Here is a 25506-nt window from a genome sequence, read left to right as displayed (position 1 = left end):
GTTGATTTCGGTACTTAGAAAATTTCTGCCTTTTTCGGTACTTTGAAAATTTCAGACGTTTTCGGTACTTAGAAAATTTCCGATGTTCTCGGTACTTAGAAAATTTCTGCCTTTTTCGGTACTTTGAAAAGACTCAGAAGTTTTCGGTACTTAGAAAATTTCTGACGTTTTCGGTACTTAGAAAAATTCTTACGATTTCGATACTTATTAAACATCCAGAAGTTTTCGGTACTTAGAAAAATTCTGCCGATTTCGGTACTTCGAAAAATTCTGTTGATTTCAGTACTTTGAAAAATACTGTCGATTTCGGAAACTTAGAAAAATTCTGTTGATTTCGGTTTTTAGAAAAATTCTGTCTTTTTCAGTACTTAGAAAAATTCTGCCTTTTTCGGAACTTTGAAAAGACTCAGAAGTTTTCGGTACTAAGAAAAATTCTGCCGATTTCGGTACTTAGAAAATTCTGACGATTTTGGTACTTTGAAAAATTCTGCCTTTTTCGGTACTTTGAAAAGACTCAGAAGTTTTCGGTACTTAGAAAAATTCTGACGATTTCGGTACTTAGAAAATTCTGACGATTTCGGTACTTAGAAAATTTCTGCCTGTTTCGGTACTTTGAAAATTTCAGACGTTTTCGGTACTTAGAAAATTTCCGATGTTCTCGGTACTTAGAAAATTTCTGCCTTTTTCGGTACTTTGAAAAGACTCAGAAGTTTTCGGTACTTAGAAAATTTCTGACGTTTTCGGTACTTAGAAAAATTCTTACGATTTCGATACTTATTAAACATTCAGAAGTTTTCGGTACTTTGAAAAATTCTGCCGATTTCGGTACTTAGAAAAATTCTGTTGATTTCAGTACTTTGAAAAATACTGTCGATTTCGGAAACTTAGAAAAATTCTGTTGATTTCGGTACTTAGAAAAATTCTGCCTTTTTCAGTACTTAGAAAACATTCAGAAGTTTTCGGAACTTAGAAAAATTCTGACGATTTCGGTACTTAGAAAAATTCCGACGATTTCGGCACTTAGAAAAATTCTGACGATTTCGGTACTTAGAAAACAATCAGAAGTTTTCGGTACTTAGATAATTTCTGACGTTTTCGTTACTTTGAAAAATTCTGAAGATTTCGATACTTAGAAAATAATCAGAAGTTTTCGGTACTTAGATAATTTCTGACGTTTTCGTTACTTTGAAAAATTCTGAAGATTTCGATACTTAGAAAAATTCTGTTGATTTCGGTACTTAGAAAATTTCTGTCGTTTTCGGGACTTGTAAAAATTCTGAAGTTTTCAGTACTTTGAAAAATCCTGTCGATTTCGGTACTTAGAAAAATTCTGTTGATTTCAGTACTTTGAAAAATACTGTCGATTTCGGTACTTAGAAAAATTCTGTTGATTTCGGTACTTAGAAAAGATCTGTCGATTTTGGTACTTAGAAAAATTCTGTTGATTTCGGTACTTAGAAAATCTCTGACTTTTTCGGTACTTAGAAAAATTCTTACGATTTCGATACTTATTAAACATTCAGAAGTTTTCGGTACTTAGAAAAATTCTGCCGATTTCGGTACTTAGAAAAATTCTGACTATTTCGGTACTTAGAAAAATTCTGAAAATTTCGGTACTTAGAAGAATTCTGTCGATTTCGGTACTTAGAAAAATTCTGATGATTTCGGTACTTAGAAAATTTCTGCCTTTTTCGGTACTTTGAAAAGACTCAGAAGTTTTCGCTACTTAGTAAATTTCTGACGTTCTGCCTTTTTCGGTACTTTGAAAAGACTCAGAAGTTTTCGGTACTTAGAAAATTTCTGACGTTTTCGGTACTTTGAAAAATTCTGCCTTTTTCGGTACTTTGAAAAGACTCAGAAGTTTTCGGTACTTAGAAAAATTCTGACGATTTCGGTACTTAGAAAATTCTGACGATTTCGGTACTTAGAAAATTTCTGCCTTTTTCGGTACTTTGAAGATTTCTGACGTTTTCGGTACTTAGAAAATTTCTGACCTTTTCGGTACTTGAAAAATTTCTGACCTTTTCGGTACTTAGAAAATTTCTGACCTTTACGGTACTTAGAAAAATTCAGACGATTTCGGTACTTAGAAAACAATCAGAAATTTTCGGTACTTAGATAATTTCTGATGTTTTCGTTACTTAGAAAAATTCTGAAGATTTCGGTACTTAGAAAAATTCTGTTGATTTCGGTACTTAGAAAATTTCTGTCGTTTTCGGTACTTAGAAAAATTCTGTCGATTTCGGTACTTAAAAAAATTCTGTTGATTTCGGTACTTAAAAAATTTTTGCCTTTTTCGGTACTTTGAAAACACTCAGAAGTTTTCGCTACTTAGTAAATTTCTGACGTTCTGCCTTTTTCGGTACTTTGAAAAGACTCAGAAGTTTTCGGTACTTAGAAAATTTCTGACGTTTTCGGTACTTAGAAAAATTCTGATGATTTCGGTACTTAGAAAAATTCTGCCGATTTCGGTACTTAGAAAATTCTGACGATTTCGGTACTTAGAAAAATTCTTACGATTTCGATACTTATTAAACACTCAGAAGTTTTCGGTACTTAGAAAATTTCTGACGTTTTCAGTACTTTGAAAAATCCTGTCGATTTCGGTACTTAGAAAATTCTGTCGATTTCGGTACTTAGAAAAATTCTGTTGATTTCGGTACTTAGAAAATTTCCGCCTTTTTCGGTACTTTGAAAATTTCAGACGTTTTCGGTACTTAGAAAATTTCCGATGTTCTCGGTACTTAGAAAATTTCTGCCTTTTTCGGTACTTTGAAAAGACTCAGAAGTTTTCGGTACTTAGAAAATTTCTGACGTTTTCGGTACTTAGAAAATTTCTGTCGATTTCGGTACTTAAAAAAATTCTGTTGATTTCGGTACTTAAAAAATTTTTGCCTTTTTCGGTACTTTGAAAAGACTCAGAAGTTTTCGCTACTTAGTAAATTTCTGACGTTCTGCCTTTTTCGGTACTTTGAAAAGACTCAGAAGTTTTCGGTACTTAGAAAATTTCTGACGTTTTCGGTACTTAGAAAAATTCTGATGATTTCGGTACTTAGAAAAATTCTGCCGATTTCGGTTCTTAGAAAATTCTGACGATTTCGGTACTTAGAAAAATTCTTACGATTTCGATACTTATTAAACACTCAGAAGTTTTCGGTACTTAGAAAATTTCTGACGTTTTCAGTACTTTGAAAAATCCTGTCGATTTCGGTACTTAGAAAATTCTGTCGATTTCGGTACTTAGAAAAATTCTGTTGATTTCGGTACTTAGAAAATTTCCGCCTTTTTCGGTACTTTGAAAATTTCAGACGTTTTCGGTACTTAGAAAATTTCCGATGTTCTCGGTACTTAGAAAATTTCTGCCTTTTTCGGTACTTTGAAAAGACTCAGAAGTTTTCGGTACTTAGAAAATTTCTGACGTTTTCGGTACTTAGAAAATTTCTGACCTTTTCGGTACTTGAAAAATTTCCGACCTTTTTGGTACTTAGAAAATTTCTGACCTTTACGGTACTTAGAAAAATTCAGACGATTTCGGTACTTAGAAAACAATCAGAAGTTTTCGGTACTTAGATAATTTCTGACGTTTTCGTTACTTAGAAAAATTCTGAAGATTTCGGTACTTAGAAAAATTCTGTTGATTTCGGTACTTTGAAAAATACTGTCGATTTCGGTACTTAGAAAAATTCTGTTGATTTCGGTACTTAGAAAAGATCTGTCGATTTTGGTACTTAGAAAAATTCTGTTGATTTCGGTACTTAGAAAATCTCTGACTTTTTCGGTACTTAGAAAAATTCTTACGATTTCGATACTTATTAAACATTCAGAAGTTTTCGGTACTTAGAAAAATTCTGCCGATTTCGGTACTTAGAAAAATTCTGACTATTTCGGTACTTAGAAAAATTCTGAAAATTTCGGTACTTAGAAGAATTCTGTCGATTTCGGTACTTAGAAAAATTCTGATGATTTCGGTACTTAGAAAATTTCTGCCTTTTTCGGTACTTTGAAAAGACTCAGAAGTTTTCGCTACTTAGTAAATTTCTGACGTTCTGCCTTTTTCGGTACTTTGAAAAGACTCAGAAGTTTTCGGTACTTAGAAAATTTCTGCCTTTTTCGGTACTTTGAAAAGACTCAGAAGTTTTCGGTACTTAGAAAATTTCTGACGTTTTCGGTACTTTGAAAAATTCTTACGATTTCGATACTTATTAAACATTCAGAAGTTTTCGGTACTTTGAAAAATTCTGCCGATTTCGGTACTTAGAAAAATTCTGTTGATTTCAGTACTTTGAAAAATACTGTCGATTTCGGAAACTTAGAAAAATTCTGTTGATTTCGGTACTTAGAAAAATTCTGCCTTTTTCAGTAATTAGAAAACATTCAGAAGTTTTCGGGACTTAGAAAACAATCAGAAGTTTTCGGTACTTAGATAATTTCTGACGTTTTCGTTACTTAGAAAAATTCTGAAGATTTCGGTACTTAGAAAAATTCTGTTGATTTCGGTACTTAGAAAATTTCTGTCGTTTTCGGTACTTAGAAAAATTCTGACGTTTTCAGTACTTTGAAAAATCCTGTCGATTTCGGTACTTAGAAAAATTCTGTTGATTTCGGTACTTAGAAAAGATCTGTCGATTTCGGTACTTAGAAAAATTCTGACTATTTCGGTACTTAGAAAATTTCTGACCTTTTCGGTACTTAGAAAATTTCTGACCTTTACGGTACTTAGAAAAATTCTGACGATTTCGGTACTTAGAAAATAATCAGAAGTTTTCGGTACTTAGATAATTTCTGACGTTTTCGTTACTTTGAAAAATTCTGAAGATTTCGGTACTTATACCAAATTCTGTTGATTTCGGTACTTAGAAAATTTCTGTCGGTTTCGGTACTTAGAAAAATTCTGATGATTTCGGTACTTAGAAAAATTCTGACAATTTCGGTACTTAGAAAAATTCCGACGATTTCGGTACTTAGAAAAATTCTGAAAATTTCGGTACTTTGAAAAGACTCAGAAGTTTTCGGTACTTAGAAAAATTCTGACGATTTCGGTACTTAGAAAATTCTGACGATTTTGGTACTTAGAAAATTTCTGCCTTTTTCGGTACTTTGAAAATTTCAGACGTTTTCGGTGCTTAGAAAATTTCCGATGTTCTCGGTACTTAGAAAATTTCTGCCTTGTTCGGTACTTTGAAAAGACTCAGAAGTTTTCGGTACTTAGAAAATTTCTGACGTTTTCGGTACTTAGAAAAATTCTTACGATTTCGATACTTATTAAACACTCAGAAGTTTTCGGTACTTAGAAAATTTCTGACGTTTTCAGTACTTTGAAAAATCCTGTCGATTTCGGTACTTAGAAAATTCTGTCGATTTCGGTACTTAGAAAAATTCTGTTGATTTCGGTACTTAGAAAATTTCTGCATTTTTCGGTACTTTGAAAATTTCAGACGTTTTCGGTACTTAGAAAATTTCTGACCTTTACGGTACTTAGAAAAATTCTGACGATTTCGGTACTTAGAAAATAATCAGAAGTTTTCGGTACTTAGATAATTTCTGACGTTTTCGCTACTTTGAAAAATTCTGAAGATTTCGGTACTTATACCAAATTCTGTTGATTTCGGTACTTAGAAAATTTCTGTCGATTTCGGTACTTAGAAAAATTCTGATGATTTCGGTACTTAGAAAAATTCTGACAATTTCGGTACTTAGAAAAATTCCGACGATTTCGGTACTTAGAAAAATTCTGAAAATTTCGGTACTTAGAAAAATTCTGTCGAATTCGGTACTTAGAAAAATTCTGTCGATTTCGGTACTTAGAAAAATTCTGATGATTTCGGTACTTAAAACATTCCGAAGATTTCGGTAGTCAGAAAAATTCTGCCGATTTCGGTACTTAGAAAATTCTGACGATTTCGGTACTTTGAAAAATTCTGCCTTTTTCAGTACTTTGAAAAATTCTAACGATTTCGGTTTTTAGAAAAATTCTGGTGATTTCGGATCTTAGAAAATTTCTGACATATTCGGTACTTAGAAAATATCTGACGTTTTCGGTACTTAGAAAAATTCTTACGATTTTGATACTTATTAAACATTCAGAAGTTTTCGGTACTGAGAAAAATTCTGCCGATTTCGGTACTTAGAAAAATTCTGTTGATTTCGGTACTTAGAAAAATTCTGTCGATTTCGGTACTTAGAAAAATTCTGTTGATTTCGGTACTTAGAAAATTTCTGCCTTTTTCGGTACTTTGAAAAGACTCAGAAGTTTTCGCTACTTAGTAAATTTCTGACGTTTTCGGTACTTAGAAAAATTCTGATGATTTCGGTACTTATTAAAATTTCCTTCTTTAAAATGTTATAAAAAATTATATACTTAATAATCAAAAAATTTCGGCTATTACAAAATAAAATTTAAAAACAGTAAATATTTACTGAAAGTTATATTTTGCAAAGAATTATCTTTGGATAAACAAAATTTATATTTGTATGCAAAATTACTTTAATTCGTTTTAAAAGTTCTCAGGACATGGTGAAATACGCAAAAAGTAAAATTAACATTAAGGAGTCTAAGCTTTGGACTCAGACCTCACTATTGGGACGATTTATTTCGGATTGCGAATACCCGTTGGACGGCTCTTTTGACCAACCTATTATTAGGACCATATTTCCCAGAGTGCGGCTATCCCCTATATTTTGTAGGTCAGAAATGTGCATCCGTCGAGAAAAGGTATGTTTTTCAGAGAAAGTACGTTTTATTTTTGTCTAATTTCATAACTTAAAATATGGTTTGCATTAATTAACATATTTGAGGTCCTTTTAACCCTTAAGATTGAGTTCAAAAACGTAAATATCCGATCATTAGATCAACTCGCTGTAGAGTGAACTTCAAGACACGGTTCCCAGTAGAACACCGAAGTCAAGGATCACTTGCTACGGTCAGTGTGTGGATGGGTGATCACTTTGATCAACCTACAAAGGAACCAAAGGTGTGCGGTATCTATCCTAATTAAGCTTTTCCACCATTAAGAGCTCGACTTCACGCGCAGGTCGTCAAGGAGAAGATCCATCCCCTCTGCAGAGGATCAAAATTGTGTTGACATGTCTTCGGATCATCCTCAAGAATGTTTTACAACTCTACACCAATAGCCCATTGTTCATCGCTAGTACGACATAGACCAACAAAAACAACCGATCATTAGATCAAAAATTTTTCAGAGTAGTCTGCTTTTTGTTTTCAACAAGTAATTTATTCATTCTACGTCCATATGACATGCAATGTACTCACGTGTGCAAGTACTATATGCATGTACAAACTAATAACAATGTTATTCATACAACGATAGTTAGAGTAACCACAGATATATAATTATATACTGCGTGTGTATTCATGTATTTTTATTTATACGTGTGCATGCACCTGTATACATATAATGTAGGCATGTATTCCTGTACGTACAATATGTATGTACATACAATTCATATGTATATGCATAAAATTTCATTCAATATACGCAAGTACGCACACAAAAATTTCCTCTTATTTTTCAGAGAAAGGAGCATATCTGACGAGGAAGTCATTTATTTGAATGAAGATTGTTTCGCTAATTCCTTCATGTTAAAAATGTTACGTATTCACTGGTGGTTATTATACCTATAATATCATTTGTTTATGTATTGACGAAATAGTTGATTTAATTATGGTACATCTGTTTTGTATTATTCACTAATGGTTATTATACAGATAATATTTTTATATATTAACAAAATACCTAATATAATTATGGCATATCTGATTTGTACAAATGCACTTGTCATATACTAATTGTTATGATAATCATAATATTTATTTGTTGTTGTGCATTAAAAAATATGTTTGGAATTTCTACATTCATTAAACGATTTTTTTAAAAAAAAAATATTTTATCATTAAATTTCCTACATTTATCATATCATGCATATTAAGTAAGAGATAATTAATCAGTTGCATTTTATTTATTTTGACAAAAGAAGATATTTCATGTTAATTTTCTTTGATATACAAAAAACTGAACACTTTTGACTCATCAAAATTTCTCACACCGCATCAATTTCTGGATAAGAAAGAAGAAAATACGCAGACCCTCTTTGAGTATTACATTGTTTGTTTGTTTGTTTTGTTCATTTACGTCGAATTAGAGCTGCGCAATGGGCTATTAGCGACGGTCTGGGAAACATCTCTGAGGATGATCCGAAGACATAATTTTGATCAATTACAATACCAATTTCGATCCTCTGCAGAGGGGATGGCATCCCCGCTTCGGTAGCCCAACGACCTGCACGCGAAGTCGAGCACTTTACGGTAGCACAGTTTAACGAGGACCAATACCGCACACCCTCGGTCCCTACGCAGACTGATCCAAGTGGGTCACCCATCCGCACACTGACCCCAGCCAGTGATGCTTGGCTTCGGTGATCTGCTGGGAACCATGTCTTAACGATCAGTCCACTGCGGGACTTGAGTATTACATATGTTCTATTTATTTTGTGTTTTTATTAATCAAATCGTAAAATAAAATAAAAAATTTCATATTAAACGATATTTTAACTTGTAAATCATTAAGTTCCTACATCAAAGTAAGTCAGACTGATAAAAAACGACTATTTTCCCCAAAATAATCAAGCAAAATTGATGGAAAGGAGAATTTTCCTCGGACAGGGAAAGCTATAAGAAGTAAAATATAAAACAAATAATGAAACGCGCCGTCATGCAATCGTGGGAGAGATGACATCAAAGATGACATCAGAATGACGTTTTAGCCGACGTACACTAGCAATAGCATTAAATTGCATTGTCAATGAAAATCTTATGACAGGGTAGATTTTAGCTGAGCATACGAAAACGGGAACCTTATAATTATGTAGATTTAAGATGATTTTCATCTTAGAACTAGCTTTATTCAAGGTTTTTTTTTCCCGCTTGAAAACCCTAAGACAACCTCGTTTTAAGGTTGTTATGTTGAAAGTTCTTTTCCAAGGTTTTGGATTAGGGTAATGTGCGTAGAATAGAGCAGATTGTCGCAGACCTCGTTTTAAGGTTAGAAGGTTTACACGTGAACCGTGTAAAAAAAACCTTTTTAGGTTTGCATGAAAAGATTTTTGTTGTGCTGAAAAAACCTTATATTGCTATCTGGGAACAGATGCTGCTGCTTGGATTGCCGAGATGGAGTCGACAAATAAAAGGACATTCTCTGTGTCATCCATTCCTGTTAATAGTTGTTAAGAAATAGAATTAGAAGTAGAAATAGAATAGAAATAGAATTCCACTTTTTTGGATTTTATACTCCTTTGATTTTGCTACAATAATTCGGAACGACAAGCATTTATTTGAAAACAATAAATAAATTAAATAAATAACGTTTTTAAATTTAAAGATTGTGACATTTAAGACAAAGCATTGTCCCGCAGTGGACTGATCGTTAAGACACGGTTCCCAGGAGATCACCGAAGTCAAGCATCACTGGCTGTGGTCAGTGTGCGGGTGGGTGACCACTTGGATCAGTCTGCTTAGGGACCGAGGGTGTGCGGTATTGGTCCTCATTAAACTGTGCTACCGTAAAGTGCTCGACTTCGCGCGCAGGTCGTCGGGCTACCGAAGCGGGGTGCCATCCCCTCCGCAGAGGATCAAAATTGTGATGGCATGTCTTCGGATCATCCTCCGGGATGTTTCCCAGACCGTCGCCAATAGCCCATTGTGCAGCTCTAGTGCGACGTAAATTAACAACAACAACAACAACAATTATAAGACAAAGCATTATGCTCAATAAATCTTACACAAGTATATCTTTCCTGTTCTTAGAATACAAATCAAAATTCAACATTAACTACTACAAGATTATGCATATTAAAATTAAATAATTCAATTTTACTCTTTTTTTTTAAAAATCACTAAATATTGAATTCATTCTGCTCTCATCCAACAATTAATCACAATTATACAAATAATAGTTTCATCGCTAAAACCTGTGCAAAATTCATCTGCCGCTAGTCAGCAAGTCTTACATGAAAATAGATTTGGCGCTGCAGATTTGAAGTGTTAGTGACGGCTGCTAAAATAGTTCCCCGTCTAAAATATAAATTTGAAAATCATTTCAATAACGTCGTTATGCTAGAATGGCATCACTTGCATTAAAGACTACTGCTAGTTACTGTTTGTTTCGAAATAATATACATCCTGAAATTTATCAGAATGACTTAATAGAAATTCGTTTGTAATTATTTTCGATATCATTTTAATCATTAAGATGATGTTTATATTTATTTTCAAATTATTTGGATACACTTCTTAACTGTTGCCGGTCCTCTTCTCTGTTAATTAGAAACAATATGGCGGCCGCCAATGTGCAAACACCTGACATCTCAAGTTTTTATACAGAAAATGCATGCAAAACAGTTTCTGTCAATATGCGTTGTGGTCCCCATTGCAAATCTGGAGATATCAGTGAAGATATTCTTCGAGCTGAATTTCACGAAATGTTTCGTCAATGCATTGATCAAAAGTGAGATATTTTACTTGATGTAAACAATGATTTGACATCTCGGATGAAATCTTGTTTAAATTTTTATTGCTGTTTCATACTCGATGCTTTGTTTTTTTCATACGCAGTTCAAAGTGCATCCTTTCTTTTTTTGGTTAGCTAAAGTATAGTTTATTCTGTCAGTTCTATAATCGACAAGTTTCTATGACTATTGCATGAAAACGTTATTTATCGGCAAATTTAATCAAGGGTAATTGTGATCTGCAAATATTGGTATCTGTTGATTAACATAGTATTGCAATATTTAGTAAGTTGATCACTTGTTTGTAGGACAGCAACTCAATGGTCCACTCAGAGGAGTAGTCAACTTGTAAAGTATTGTTTCCGCCAGCTTGGTGATATTACATAGTTAATAATGATATAAAAAAAAACACCAAGTAATCAACATACAGAAGTGATTAACTTCTAAATATTTCTTTAAATTTTAAGGAAAGCATTTTATTTCCTTCTACTATCGTTAGTCTGTATACTTTCTTGTATGCATTTAACATTAAACTTTTATTATATAAACCAGACATATCTTAAATAACCAAGGGAATATTCAATTGAACTGACAGCACTGAGGGGCGATTGCCATCGACAATGTCAATCTTCTATTAAAAGGTACCCCGTCATAGAATCGAGTTAGTATGTCTTGTATACTAGTGAAATGGAATTGAATAATTGTACTGATAGACACCCTACAGCACTATGGCTCATAACTACATAATTATAAACCACAATTGTTGCCAAAATCATAAAATTAGAGGATAAATTTCTCATCCATACTTACGTTTTAAAATATTGACTTATTTTGCCATTCATATTATGCCAATTCCATGTTACTAGGAGAACACAACAAAATATAAACATATAATAGTATCGTTCCATTAACAAATACATTAGTTTTTTTATAAACTATTTTGGGTATAATATGAGAAATAGTATTTTTTAAGTATTTTTAATGATAATAAAAGAAAGTTTTTTAATATTTGTGTTTGTAGCATCAGTAGCTATTTGTCACTTTCTATAGATCATTTAGTGTATATTCAATGTCTCCTGTTAATTTGAAATTTTTTTTTCTTGATAAACTTTAAAAAAAAAATCCCATGGGAATATTTCCGTGCTAAATAGATTTTAATCTTGCAATTTTTTTTAAAATAAAAAATACACATAGATGTTTGCCCGGAAATTGCAAAAACTCTTGGCAAATGTCTTGGTGCAGGTACCAATATGAAATTCTTATCTAAGTAAAATTAAGCATGTAAAAATTAGTGATGTAATGAATAGTGATGGGGCCGAATACCGAATATTCGGTGGCCGAATACTTACTTTTTAAAAATTTCTCTTTTGATTGATATTTTGTAATTAAAGTAATTTTAAATTAAAAATTAAATAAATATTAACAAGATTGCTTTTTTAATCTTTGTATAATTAAAAAAAATTTAACAACTTGATTTATTTATTTTTTAATAATTTAAATATCTTGATGCCAATAACAAGGTAATATGGCTTTTATAAATCTAAATAATTAATAATAGCATATTTTAGTTATAGTTATATTGTAATTTATATGCTATTTTATTTAAAATAAGAACTCATTACTACTGTTAAATGTATTCTTAACTTTTTTTTTTGCCAGAAAAATTATTAAAGCCCAGAAAATTAAGAACTTTTTAAAAAGTTTCACTTTTGAAATTTTAATTTTGTAATTAAATAATTTTCAAATTTTAAATTAAAAGTGAAATAAATATTAACAAATTTGCTTTTTTAATTTTAAATTAAAAGTGAAATAAATATTAACAAATTTGCTTTTTTATACTTCTATATTTTAAAAAATATTTGTATTTTAATGTAAAAAATTCCAATGCTTGTTTAAATACATATGATGATAAATTTGCAACAAGAAAATGTTTTTATTTATGTAACATTATTAAATACACTTATGTATTATACAACTTAAATTGAGTAAATGTTAGATTTTCTAATAATTAATGCAGTGAAATGTAACTCTGCAATATTCATGATTAAATATATTTAAAAGATAAATTAAATATATTTTTATTAAAAAGATAGATTAAATATATTTTTATTAAAATATCTTTCTTTATTATTATGAATTTATTCAGCCAAATATCTAATAAAATTCATATTCAGCCGAATAACTTCATTATTTGGCCGAATAACTTCAGTATTCAAAAGGGCCGAATAGTGACAGAATATTCGTTACATCCCTAGTAAAAATAAAATGTTCGAAAATCTGGCTTTTAATTTGATAATCACTATATGTTGTTAAAAAATCCTAATTTTGAAAATCAACCTACATTTGAAATATTTTAAAATATTGTGCAGTGTTTTTGCATACATGTGTTAAAAAGTTGATTTTCATTTTACAATATGTCTATAATTAAAATTTTTATAAATTTGTCTCAACATGCTTTTTTTTAAGCAATTAAAAATACAGTTTGACGGTCGCTTTAGAGCACTAAATCCTGATAAAATATCTACATATAACTCAACTTTATTTAAGGAACGTTCGAGGATACTATTGAATTTTATAAAACATCAGTGATTATTTAATTACATAGCAATAACTGTGGAACCTGGTCATTCAAAATGCTGTTTATCCTTAAAATTATTATTGTATTTACAAGCTCAACTATCTTAAATATGTTGAAACAGTTTTTGAATTAAAGCTATTTTTCTTCTCAGGAAAATCTTAAGAAAATTTTCTTAAGCATTAAACATTTTCACCTTAAATAATCTTTTCCTCGTTTTTAAATTTTCACTAGAGAAGGGATATGAATTATAATTTAAGATCTCTAAATATTTTAGCAATACTTCAAAGGCAGAGAATTTATGAATCATCAGTTTAAATTCCGATAAGTTGCCATGATAAGAAATTAAAAAAATTAATACTAATGCAGATGGAAGAATTTTTTAAAAATCATATAGTCATATTTAGGAGCTATTTTGACTGTATTTTAATTTAAAAATCCTCTTAAAAAGAGTTTTTGTATAATTATCACTTTAGGTACTTGTGCGCTCTATTACTGAGTGAATAAAAAAGAGTGTCATTTAGGCACTTTTTAAATATTTTTTATTAAAACATAATAAATGTTTTTTTTTAAAATAAAATTGTTAAAGTACAAATTCACATTTTAATGAGCAATATTTGATTTCAAGCCTTATTTAAATCCTTATAATTCCTATATTAAAAATTATATAATACCTATATAAAATTAAATACAATTCACATATATTAAAAATTCTATTTTAGCATGATTTTAAGTGCTATTCCTCAATGAATAAGCTAAGATGTGAAGAAAAGAAAAATGTTACCTTATATAGTATAGTTTAAGTCCTGTATTTAATGTTGTTAGAATTTTAATGATGAATTTCTGAGAGAAAAACTGATTGTACCAGTTTGTCTCAGCATGGAAACATTCATGAATATTAACTATTTCTCCCTCCTTCTTTGCTTTTTCTGACCTTTTCATAATTCAAAGTGAAAGCAATGGAGGGAGAAGAGATCTGTTTAGAAGTGGATTGGTACACAGAGTTAAAATCATTTTTTGCTTTCAGAAGGCGAATTGAACCAAAGAAAACAAAAAAGAAATCAAAGTCCAAAGAGAAACAGAAATCAAAAGTAAGTTTACTCATTTATTTAAGTTATTTTAATTATTTTTTTTGTAAAAAAAGTTGTTGAAAATAATTATATAAATTTTGCTTTTTTTTGTTGTGTTTTTTTTTTCTTTGTGCATTCTATTCTGTTCATTTGTAATGTTTGTTAAATCACAATTTCTTATTAATAATAAATGTAACAGAAAATTTTGTTTGTATTAGGCCAAAGCCTATTTACAATTGGTGTTAATTGCTGACTATTTTTTCTGAATTAAATCTATATCTGTCTATTTTCTAAATCTGTCTGCTGTCTATTTTCTGAATTAAATCTATCTGTAAAAAAAAACTTGTTGAAAATAGTAATAGTTATTATTTTAAAAGTATTATATTCTTTTATAATTCAGATGAAAATAATCATATAATTTTTTTTCTCTCTTTTTTTTTGTGTATTCTATTCATTTATGATGTTTCTTGAATCATAATTTCTTATTAATAATAAATGTAACATGAATATTTTATTTGTATTAGGCTAAAGCCTACTTACAATTGGTGTTAATTGCTGTCTATTTTTCTGAATTAAATCTATATCTGTCTATTTTCTAAATCTGTCTGCTGTCTATTTTCTGAATTAAATCTATCTGTAAAAAAAAAACTTGTTGAAAATAATAATAGTTATTATTTTAAAAGTATTATATTCTTTTATAATTCAGATGAAAATAATCATATAATTTTTTTTCTCTCTTTTTTTGTGTATTCTATTCATTTATGATGTTTCTTGAATCATAATTTCTTATTAATAATAAATGTAACATGAATATTTTGTTTGTATTAGGCTAAAGCCTACTTACAATTGGTGTTAATTGCTGTCTATTTTTCTGAATTAAATCTATTTTTCTGTTAAGACTATCTATTTTTCGGAATGAAATCTATTTTTCTGTTAAGACTATCTATTTTTCTGAATTAAATTTATTTTTTCTGTTAAGACTATCTATATTTCTGAAGAAAAAAAATTTGACACACAGGACATTTTAGTGTATGTTTGTTAAAATTTCAACTACATACTAATTTTATTGTTTTTATTTGTGAAAATTTTTATACACATCCCACTTTCAGTAATTTTTGTTCTTTTTTTTTAATGGAGAAGTTATGAAAAATTAATATGAAGTCTCAATACCATTAAACTGACTCTTAATTTTTGTAATAACTGTTTTTATAAGTGAATTTTTTTTTAATTATGAATTATTAATTTATGCGCATGAACCATTTAAAAATAGTTTTTTGTTAGTTTAAATATTTTTTAAAAATTGACTGAAACAAATGCATATCAGTAAATGTTAAAACACTAGAATGTACCTATAATAATTCATTTTTCAAGATGGATCATTATATTTTAAGTAGTTAGTCATAAATCAGTATCAATGTTGTATTGTTCGGATACAAAGAAATTATTTAACTTTTTGTGTTGGGACAAAGCTGATGGAATCCAATTTTGGAAATTTGTCATGTATATTATTTTGACCAACAGAATTATATAATTTACATTAAAAATAAGAAGTTTTCTTCTAGTTGTTTGACTTAACTATTCTAAATATTTAATGTTAAAAAATTAATTATTAAATTTAGACAGACAATTATAAAATTACAACAAATACACAATCTATTTAAAGCTTTCCCATAGAGAATAGAATAATTAGATTAGATAAAGTTGACCATGGTAAAATAGCATAGAGACTGATCAACGCTACAAGTTAACAAGCAACTATGTATTATTTGTTACTATTCATGGTTTGTAGCATTTTTAAGAAGTGCTTAACGGTTTTTATTTCCGATTTTTGTTTTTTAAAAGTACTTAAAGGAGCTTTTTTCATGGGCTGTTTTTAAAAAGTGCTTAGTTTTCCTTTTTCGAAAATGATTTTTTCTTTAACATGTCAATTTTTGCCACTTTTTATGCAAAGGGTGTTTTTCAAAAAGTCTTTGAAAATTATTTTGCATTTTGTTAATGTTTAATTTTTTTTTGTTGTTGTTGAAAGATTTGGCTACACACCCTGGAATTGCATGAAACCCCAAATCCAAGGTTAAATCAGCAACAGTCTTAACTTTTGAGGCTTTTATTATGAAATTCTGTAAAGTAATATGGATAACTGCTGTACTGACTGTTATTACTTGAAAGCCAATTTTTGATAAAAATGACATAAATTATCAAGACGGTTTTCTAACAATTTCATCCGTCAAAAGACATCAAAAACAAATAGTGCAAATCAAAACTTCTTCTTGTGTAATGGATATTCTTTTATATTTTCTTGTAATGGGTTTACCACACTTTTTCACACAAAAACTTCATCTGAAAAAATCAACTCCAAAAATGCCCTCTGTTTTTTATTTTTTAGCTGATGTTATTGTTCTGTTTTTATATTTTTGTTTATATTAATTTGATTTTCTTATGATTCTTATACTACTAACTAAATTCATAATTTGTTAAAACCATATATAAATAACATATTTTAACTTTATTCAATGCATCGTAGAAGCGTCAGAATAATATATTAGCTCAGTTAAGCCAGATATATCCAATATTGGTAGTTGCCCTGTTTCTTCAAAATTAGTCCCACGGTGGAGTGGTTGTATTTCCTGGTTTCCAGAAGAACACTGAAATCGAGCATCAATGGCTGCTGTCAGTAAGCGACCACTTTGATCTGCCTCCATATCGATCCTCATTAAACTTCCGTAAAGTGCGTTTACTTTGTGTGCTGGTCATCGATCTACCAAAGTGGAGGAGTTATCCTTCTGCAGAGGATCAAAACTGCGATGGCCTGTCTTCGGATCATCCTCAGGGATGTTTCCTAGACCATAATGCAGCTCTTGTGTAACGTAAATAAAGTACCTAAGTACTTCTTCAAAATTATAAAATTAACTATTCATCTAAGCGTATTGGAACTTGAGTCAATAAATATATAAGAGATTAATTTTGCGAAAGTAATAAATTTTTTTATGATATTTTTAAATAATAATAATCATTGTCAATGGCTTGACAACCCAGGGTGGGCCTTGGCCTTCTCAAAGAGTTTTTTCCAGGGTTAACCTTTTTTCCTGCTAAAGTTTCCCAGTTTTTAGTTTTTCAGACCAAGAGTTCTCTTTCTAGGCCTTCTACCCATCTCAAATTCGGCCTGCCTCTTTTTGTGGTACAGTCTTTGTTCATTCTGATAGCGTGGCCTGCTCATTATATTCTTTGTTGTTCAATAAAGTTAATAATGTCGGGTTCATTATGGGAGTAATAAAGCTCTACATTTGATCTTCTAAGCCACTCACCATTTTTTTAAAATTCCTCCAAAAATACTTCTCAATATCTTTCTCTGAAAGGTACCCAACATAGCCTCACTCATACAAGATAGGGTCCAGGTTTCACAAGCATATGTTAAAATTGATCTTTAAAGAGATTTATATAATAAAATTTTTGTTTTTCTATGAATTACATTAGATTTTAAGCATTTCCGAATTCCATTAAAACATTTATTGGCTATAGTAATTCCTCTTTGTATTTCCATTGTAATATGTTGTTGATTACAGAACCCAAGTTAACAAAATTGTCAACAACCTCAAATTTATATTCTTCAGTTTCTAAATGGATGATTTTGAAATAATATTGTGTTATATTATAAGATAGACTTTGGGTCTAATAATTAAAAGAAAAAAAAAATCGCCCATGCACTTAAAACATTCTGATCGTATGAGTATTATAATATCTATTCTTCACATAGCAAGGTTTCAGATATTGTGTGATTTGAATTTTTAAAAAGAAATGCCTAAATTGAGTTTCAGATGTAAAGCTGAGTTTATTTAACATCTGTATAAATGATTGCTTGTTTTTTCCAAAGCTTAACATTTTGATGTTTGATTTCAGAGAGAAACTGCAGAATTGCCAGTTCTTCAGCCCCCATTTTTAGCAGTGAGAAGCAACCCGTCGTCCTTTGTCGTTTTTGCTATTGTTCGTCTTTGTGTCTTAGAAAAACAAACCTGTGAGGCTACACGCCTATATCTAAAGAGCATATCATCACCTTCTACTGATTCTGAGTCTGATGATGATGATGATCGCAGCAATGATGGATCTAGAGTGCCTAAGGTATATTTTAATACTTTGTTTTTTTGTAATTTGTTCAAAAATAGTTAAAATTATATAATTTTCATCATTTGAAAAGATTTGATTACTTAACACTTGAGTAATTCTGAAGTATACTACTTACTTTGCTCTTCTGTAATTTGTTCATAAATAGTTTCAATTATATAATTTTTATTATTCGAAAAGATTTTATTATTTTGAACTTGAGTAATTCTGAAGTATAATACTTATTTTGGTAATTTGGTCTTTTGTAAAGGAAAATTTAGTTGCAAAAGATCCTTAATACATTTTCCAGTTGCTATTTTTTCTTAAATTGACTTTTAAATAGTTTTTTTAAAATTTTTTTTTATCGAAAAATAAAATTTCTTTAAAAATATTTTTAGCAAAAAAAATTGTATCAATATGTATTTGACAAATTGATGAAACAAATAAATAGCAGTACAAACTATAAATTATATACTACAATTTCAATGTAATATAAAGTTGCTGGCTGCTACATAAGTTTTTGAATTATTTTTTCTTCTGAAATATTATTTTTTCTGAGATTTATAAGCTATGACTAGTTAAATTTTGACTCTATGCTTTGGACAATAAATTAATCTTGAAACATCTAAATATCCATAAGAAAAATTTCTGTGTTAATATTAAAACATGATAATTTGTTTTCGATAACCTTTAATATTGTAAAATATTTTCCATAATAAGGAAAAAGTTTACTTAGCAGGGGTCTGTTTAGAAGAAATTTGGGTCCTTTAACCAACTCTACACAAAATATCTTTTCATAAAAACGGCCCCTTCACAAAATATTTTAACTTAAACACGGACCCTTCACAAAATATTTTATCTTTTACTCGGACCCTTCACAAATTTGTTTATCTTCATTATTGGTTTGTTAATCGAATAAACCCTTCCCAGGGGGGTGGGGGAAAGAAAGATAGACGTAAACGAACTAAGTTTTGTCTTTGGCAGCCATTTCTTCGTTTATTCCTCCTAAATTAATATTCTGCGTTCAGCAGTATAGGCTCAATACCAAATATTTGTATGTTGCATCTCTAATTAAGTAGCAGCAATTGCTGTTCATCTTTTAAATTTAAATTTTTTTTAAATTATTATTTTACAGTGTTGAGCATAATTTTGTATCTCTTTACAATTAAAAAACTCCTTGAAAAAGTTTTTTGCAGTAACAGGACCCTATTTGCACAAATTCACAAAAGCAGGACCTGGTTGAAAGAATGTGAGTTAACGTTTATTTTATATTCACAAGTTACGAGTAATTTTTTCACAATTTTACAAAAACGGACCTTTTACAAAACGTCTGCACAGACCCCTGCTTAGTTACTAGAGAATTTAAAAGATTTCTACAAAATTTCTTTCCATGTAATGTTACTCTACATTTGTTTTGTTTTAACGATTCTTTCTGATTCTTATATTGGTTTTCTATCTCCTTTTACAGATTGTTGGTATTGGTTTATGCAGTGTTTTTGAGTTAATAAAAGAGAGCCAAAAAAATCATCCACACTTTTGTATGAGAGCCCTTGAAGCTTTATTAGACATGCTGCAAGGCCAACAACCCGAAGGACTGAAATATGAGCCTTCTGAAGTTATCGGTAAAATTTTTATAGCTCCAACTGTTGCCTTTATATGTCTATAAATTTTAATAAATATTTGTCAATATTAAATGACTAAAATATTTGTTGTAAAGAAAGACCATATTTCACAGCAGTTATATTACAAACTTAATATGTAAAGTAATAACCATTCAAGTCAGTTAATAGCAGACCATTTATTTCAGACACTGTCCACAAAGCACAAAATTCTTATTTTCATATTTTGTAAGATGTTTTGTTTACACTTTTATTTAACCAAAAAATACGCTACATACAAAAGAGGTTGAAAAAATGAAGTATTCCCTATGTCTTTCCTGATCGTGATTCAGAGATGATTGTGCTCCGGAAAAAATCCAGATTTTTCGGTAAACACGATCTGGAAATCCAAGGTCCTGAAGATTCAAGAAATTATTGCTCAAATTCATGTAAAAAAAATTTATGTTTTATTTAGAAATATTAGAACTCAAATTTATACTTGGCATCTCTTTCATTTGTAAATATTTTTCTCGTAGAGTTAATGAATGTGATTAGAGATAAAAGTAAACTTGTGCATAATTATTCATTTGAATTATGCTGCATATAATTTATTTAGAATTTCATGTTTTGAAAATATCAAGGATTTAAATTTATAAAGACGTTAATTTTTTGAAAAACGTAATGAATGATTTTGTTGGAGAAATTTTCAGGATTTTTGAATTGGACTCACAATTACCCCTGGTGATTGTAAAGTAGGTTTAGATTGTTATTTATTTCTTTATATCAAAAAGAACTTGAAAACTTAAGATCTTCCTTTTGAGTATGTCCTCTTCCAGGAAATAATTTCTACAATCACGAGTATAAAGTAGTGTATTTATTTTCATACGAAAGAGTTTAAAAGTGAAATTCTTGCAGTTGTATTATAAAATGTTCAGTATTTAAAAATAGATATATTTTCATTTTATTTCAGATTCAATGTTTGATTTATTATTGGATTTATCATCCTCGTTCTCAACAGACCAACCACAGAGTAGTTTCTCTGCAAACTTAACTCCTTACGCTTGTGCCTGTCTTCTAAGCCTTGTTGTGGCCAGGGGAGACACTGGCAAGCTTCTATCTGCTGCCTCCGCATTACTTATGAGCTCTCAAACCTTAGCATCTGAAGAAATCCCTGTAATTTGTTTTCTATCTCATTACTTGATGATATTTTCATTGTGGTCAATGCATTTTATTTTACTCCTTATTTTATTTCTATGACATTTTAATTAATGTACCAGGGATTTAATGAAATTAAATATTTCTGTGATAAGTGAAAATGTACATTGTTCTTTTTTTAATGCCATATTTTCACACAGTTATATTTCTGTTTATATGTTATTTGTTTAAAAATTAAAATGCTACAAAGTGTTTACAATTACTTTCAATTTAATTTAAAGTTAACCAGATGCAGTGTTGGTAAGTTTTTGACGATTGATGGTTTTATCAAGTTTTAACCATGGTTTTATCCATTGTGTTGAAACCCTCTTTTTGACGAGTGCCAAAATTTTAGTGTAAGACTAATTATAAGGTATTAGAAATAAATATATGTATAAAATTGTGATCAATCAATTATATTCGTAAATTATTTTGATATTTCCTTTCCCTGAAACATACAATTGCAATGAGAAAAAAAAGTTTTGAAGACCTCCGTACTCCAAGTTCATTTTCCAGTTTTCTATGAAATTTTAAACCATTCTTTTGGTGGATGCTGAGCTGCTTAACAGAAAAATCGGCTGTATTTCTTTCCTTTCCAATAAATAAGAAAAGTATCTTTAGAGAATAGTTCTGCAGAAAAAAAGAGGAAAAAAAATATTTGCTTTTGTATTTTTCTCAGCTATTTTATTGCTTTAACTCTTTCTTTACTCTGTTTTTTAAATTTAAAATCTATAAATTTGAAGATAAAAGTATAACAGTTTTAGTTATTCCTATCATTTCAATTAATTTACAGTTTTGATTATTCCTCTAACAGTTTTGGTTATTCCTATCATTTCATTTAGTTATACCTATCATTTCAATTAATGTTATTATAATGCTTTTTTAAATTTATTGTTGTGTTTTTGTCAGAGAAAATAGTAACTTCATTAAGCCATGAAAAATCCTTGAAATTAGTCGTGGAATTGAAAATCTAAGATGTAGCAGATACCCTGTAATTATGCATTAATGTAATTAACATAAGTTTACTAACATTAGAAATATTCAAGCACACATAAGTAGGAGTACAGAAAATTCTCAGAGCTTCATATTCCCTATGAATAAAGTTTCTTTTTGTATCAAAATTTCTCTAAAAATGTAAGTGTTTTTTTCTTTCCAGTACAATGAATTTTTCAAAATATTTTTGGAAAATGAAGTTTATGTTACAAAAAAATTAATTTGATTTTACACAATTCCCGAATAAACGAGTATATGTGTTATATAATGATAAGAGTCAAAATATATTGAAATAGCAATAATTTATTATAATTTTAAGGTCCCTTTTTATTAACTTTAGGAATTCAAGCTAATAAATACAAAAATTGGTTTATGTTTTTTTCTAAAAAGAAAAAGTTTTGCAAAGCAACGCATTTTTTTAAGCAAAATTTTTTAGAAATTTTCTTAGACCAAACATTTTCTCATTGCTGTCTGAATTTCCTCCAAAGCCTCCTATAATTAATAACAACAAATATAGAGAATTAATAATATATATATATATATGTTGAGAACAGATTGGAAAGCACTTTATTTTTACTTAAACTTTATGACGCTTTTCAATAGGTTTTTGATGCATCATGTCAACGCAATAAATAACTCATAGTTATTTCATGTAAACTGAATAGATATAATATGCGTTCTAATTTTGGCAGCTTTTTTTATAAGTGATACATAATATAAATCATATTTATCGAAGATTGTAATGCAAGTATTGTGTATGATTTAGTATCTAATAAAATGTCAAAATAAATTTGCCGTAGGGTTTTGATGAATTTCAAAAGTTTTTGACACTTTTCAATAGATTTTTACGCATTATAACAAAATTATTAACTTTTTTTAAATAAGAAATTCTCAAGTTAAGTTTTTAAAGTGCGTCAAAGTATTAATCTTTGACAAAATATCATTTTGGAAAAAATCAAGGAATATATATATTTTTTTAAATGCTTTGTATATGAATAGCAATTATTTTTTATTTTTTACTTTTAGTGGATGAAATTTTTTGAAACTTACAATTAAATTTACTAAAAACTTACTTTTATTTAGAAATATTTCTTTTAAATTTTATGTAAACATGTTGGTGTTTGGGCAACTGTATAAAGGACGTTTCACTAAGTGAGTGCTTATAATGTAACAAGTGCTTGTAATGTAAAAACAATTTGTTTAAAGCCTTAGTTGGGTTGCAAAACTGAAGCATATATTATTTTATTATTTGCTGCTGCTTAAATTTTATGCATTATTGATAAAACAGCACAAATTGTTTTTAGACTCCTGGTATAATGTCTTCTTTGCAACGAAGTGTCCACGCAGTTTTATTTGGAAAAACTGTGGGTCCAGATTGGTGTTCAAGAGGTTTTCCTAGCAGTGCCCTCTGTGGTTGGTTTTCAGTACAAATTCCAAAAAGTATGATCTCTTGATTTTATAAAAGTTTCTGACATTAATTTTTTCCTTCAACACATTGTTAATTATTTCTTAAGTATTTTAATTTAAAGCATGTGGTGGTCATTACTATAACAGTTTCTATTTTTTGAATGACTCATCAATATGTATATATGTTCTTATGTAGGGTTGCTAATCCGCAGAGAAAATACAGGGAGTTCACTTGAAATAGGGAGAATGCAGGGAGAAATCACCTGAAATAATAGGGAGAATGCAGGGAATTTTTGTTTTTTCTTTACAAACTACGGAAATACAGGAAATTTAGTTGCTTATTTTTGTCTTTTAAAAAATGGTGACATCTGAAAGCGTAATCTGTGAGATATTTAAGGATGGAATTTCAACTATACTAAACTATTTAATTTACTATGACATTATTTAAGTATGTTCAGCTTTTCCTTTTTTTTCTCCTCTAAGTTTTTCCAGCAATTAAAGCTAATAAATATAGTTAGCTCAATATAGCTCACACAAGAGCACAGTAATTGTTGTATTTCCTATTAATATATTATTCATAATATAGACAGATTAAACACAGGGAATTTTTTTAAAGTTTTGAATCACAACCCATGTTATGGTGTAAAAGTTATGAACAATTGCTTCATAATCTGTATCAATTTTCCATTAAAAAAAAGAAGAAAGAACTACACACAAAATTAAAAAAAATCTCCATTTAAAATCACCATTTTTTATGAAGTTATTGTTAATAAATATAAAAGAAACTGAATGGGGATTCTTGAGGGATTTTGTACGAGAAATCTAAAATTTCTCTATTGTCTTCAGAAACTGATTGAACCTCTTTAAAGTATTCTCGAGTGTGTGTTGTAAATGTTCACATCTAACCAGTGTTTAATCCTAATTGCACTGCCAGTTTCCATCCACTCTGAAAGAAAACCTTTTTTTTTTCTTTTTCTTTCTAATTTCAAACTGTTTATCTGCTTTTAAAAATGTTCTTAATTTTTTACAGCAAAATACAGGCAAGGCTCTCCGATAACTAGTGATGGCAAATTTTTGTACATTTTGTCTGGTGGCTCCATCTATAAAATTGGCTCAGGCTTTGGTGGAACTATTAAGGTAAGTTTACAATATTATTTTTAAATCCTATCTTGACATTTCATGAAATTATAATCTCAAACCCATAATAATGTTGACAAAATTAGTGATTGCACCAAAATATTAGTGACTGCGTCCTGATAGTAGTTAATATTATGTGTCTAATTTTCTCCTGTTAGCTTACTACAGAAATTTTTTTGTATTTTTAAAATACTAACATTTGCAACACGAATTTGAAGTTTCATCCCATATTACTTATTTACATAAAATTATTTCAGAATATTAATATTATTTTATGATGTATGTAACACGATGCATTGTTTCACGATGCATTGTTGAACACATAATTTTTTTTGGCTATGTAGCACTAAATAATTAATTTTCTGTCAGAGGAACCCTCCCAGACTTAAGTGTATTAAGGAAATTATGAACATATTAACCCATAAAAGACTATTTTTAAAATATTTAATTAGAGAAATGAGAGTTGCAGTAACTTATGGGATAAAGCACTTGCCTCCGAATGAGTTGTCCTCAGTTTGAATCCCAGCAGTGACTGGTTCATACAAATTTTACTCCTGGCTTGCACCGACCACAGTGCAGATATAAATTATCATTGGTTAAATGCCGTTATTGTATGCCACTTTTCAATTCTGGCAAACTTTTTTTAGGGCAAAAGGGCAAACTTCTTATTTCCCAATGGCGCCATCTAGGTCCAAGAATTCGACTTCTGCCTTCACACACAGGTGTATATATATTTTTTAATATTTTATAACCGTTGTTGAACAGCCGACTCAATTTTTCTGGGTTTAGCCTTGAAATTTTGAACCCAATCTGGAAGACAAGGGAACTCTTGGATCAAGCATTGGGAGAAATTTGACTTTGTGGAGGACTTATGATGGAACTAACCCGTATTTTTGTTTCATGGAGAGGAAGACCA

General features: G+C 29.5%; 1 protein-coding gene across 1 annotated transcript in view; it reads left to right on the top strand.

Annotated features, from left to right (window-relative positions):
* The first annotated feature begins 10102 nt into the window (after positions 1 to 10102).
* Positions 10103 to 25506, top strand: part of LOC107440653 (E3 ubiquitin-protein ligase MYCBP2) — a 194178-nt gene continuing 178774 nt past the window's right edge. Inside the window, exons 1-7 of the mRNA XM_087158274.1 lie at positions 10103 to 10520; positions 14124 to 14187; positions 18061 to 18279; positions 19730 to 19883; positions 20830 to 21032; positions 23351 to 23486; positions 24484 to 24590. Of these exons, the coding sequence (XP_087014400.1) occupies positions 10348 to 10520; positions 14124 to 14187; positions 18061 to 18279; positions 19730 to 19883; positions 20830 to 21032; positions 23351 to 23486; positions 24484 to 24590 (1056 nt within the window). The 5' untranslated portion in view covers positions 10103 to 10347. The remainder of the gene's footprint in view (positions 10521 to 14123; positions 14188 to 18060; positions 18280 to 19729; positions 19884 to 20829; positions 21033 to 23350; positions 23487 to 24483; positions 24591 to 25506) is intronic.

The sequence above is a fragment of the Parasteatoda tepidariorum genome, chromosome 2 (assembly GCF_982258835.1).
Source record: "Parasteatoda tepidariorum strain Cologne lab strain chromosome 2, Ptep-v5.0, whole genome shotgun sequence".
In the NCBI taxonomy this organism is placed as follows: domain Eukaryota; kingdom Metazoa; phylum Arthropoda; class Arachnida; order Araneae; family Theridiidae; genus Parasteatoda; species Parasteatoda tepidariorum.
Note: the sequence above shows the minus strand (reverse complement) of the source record. Positions and strands in the feature narration are given on the sequence as shown.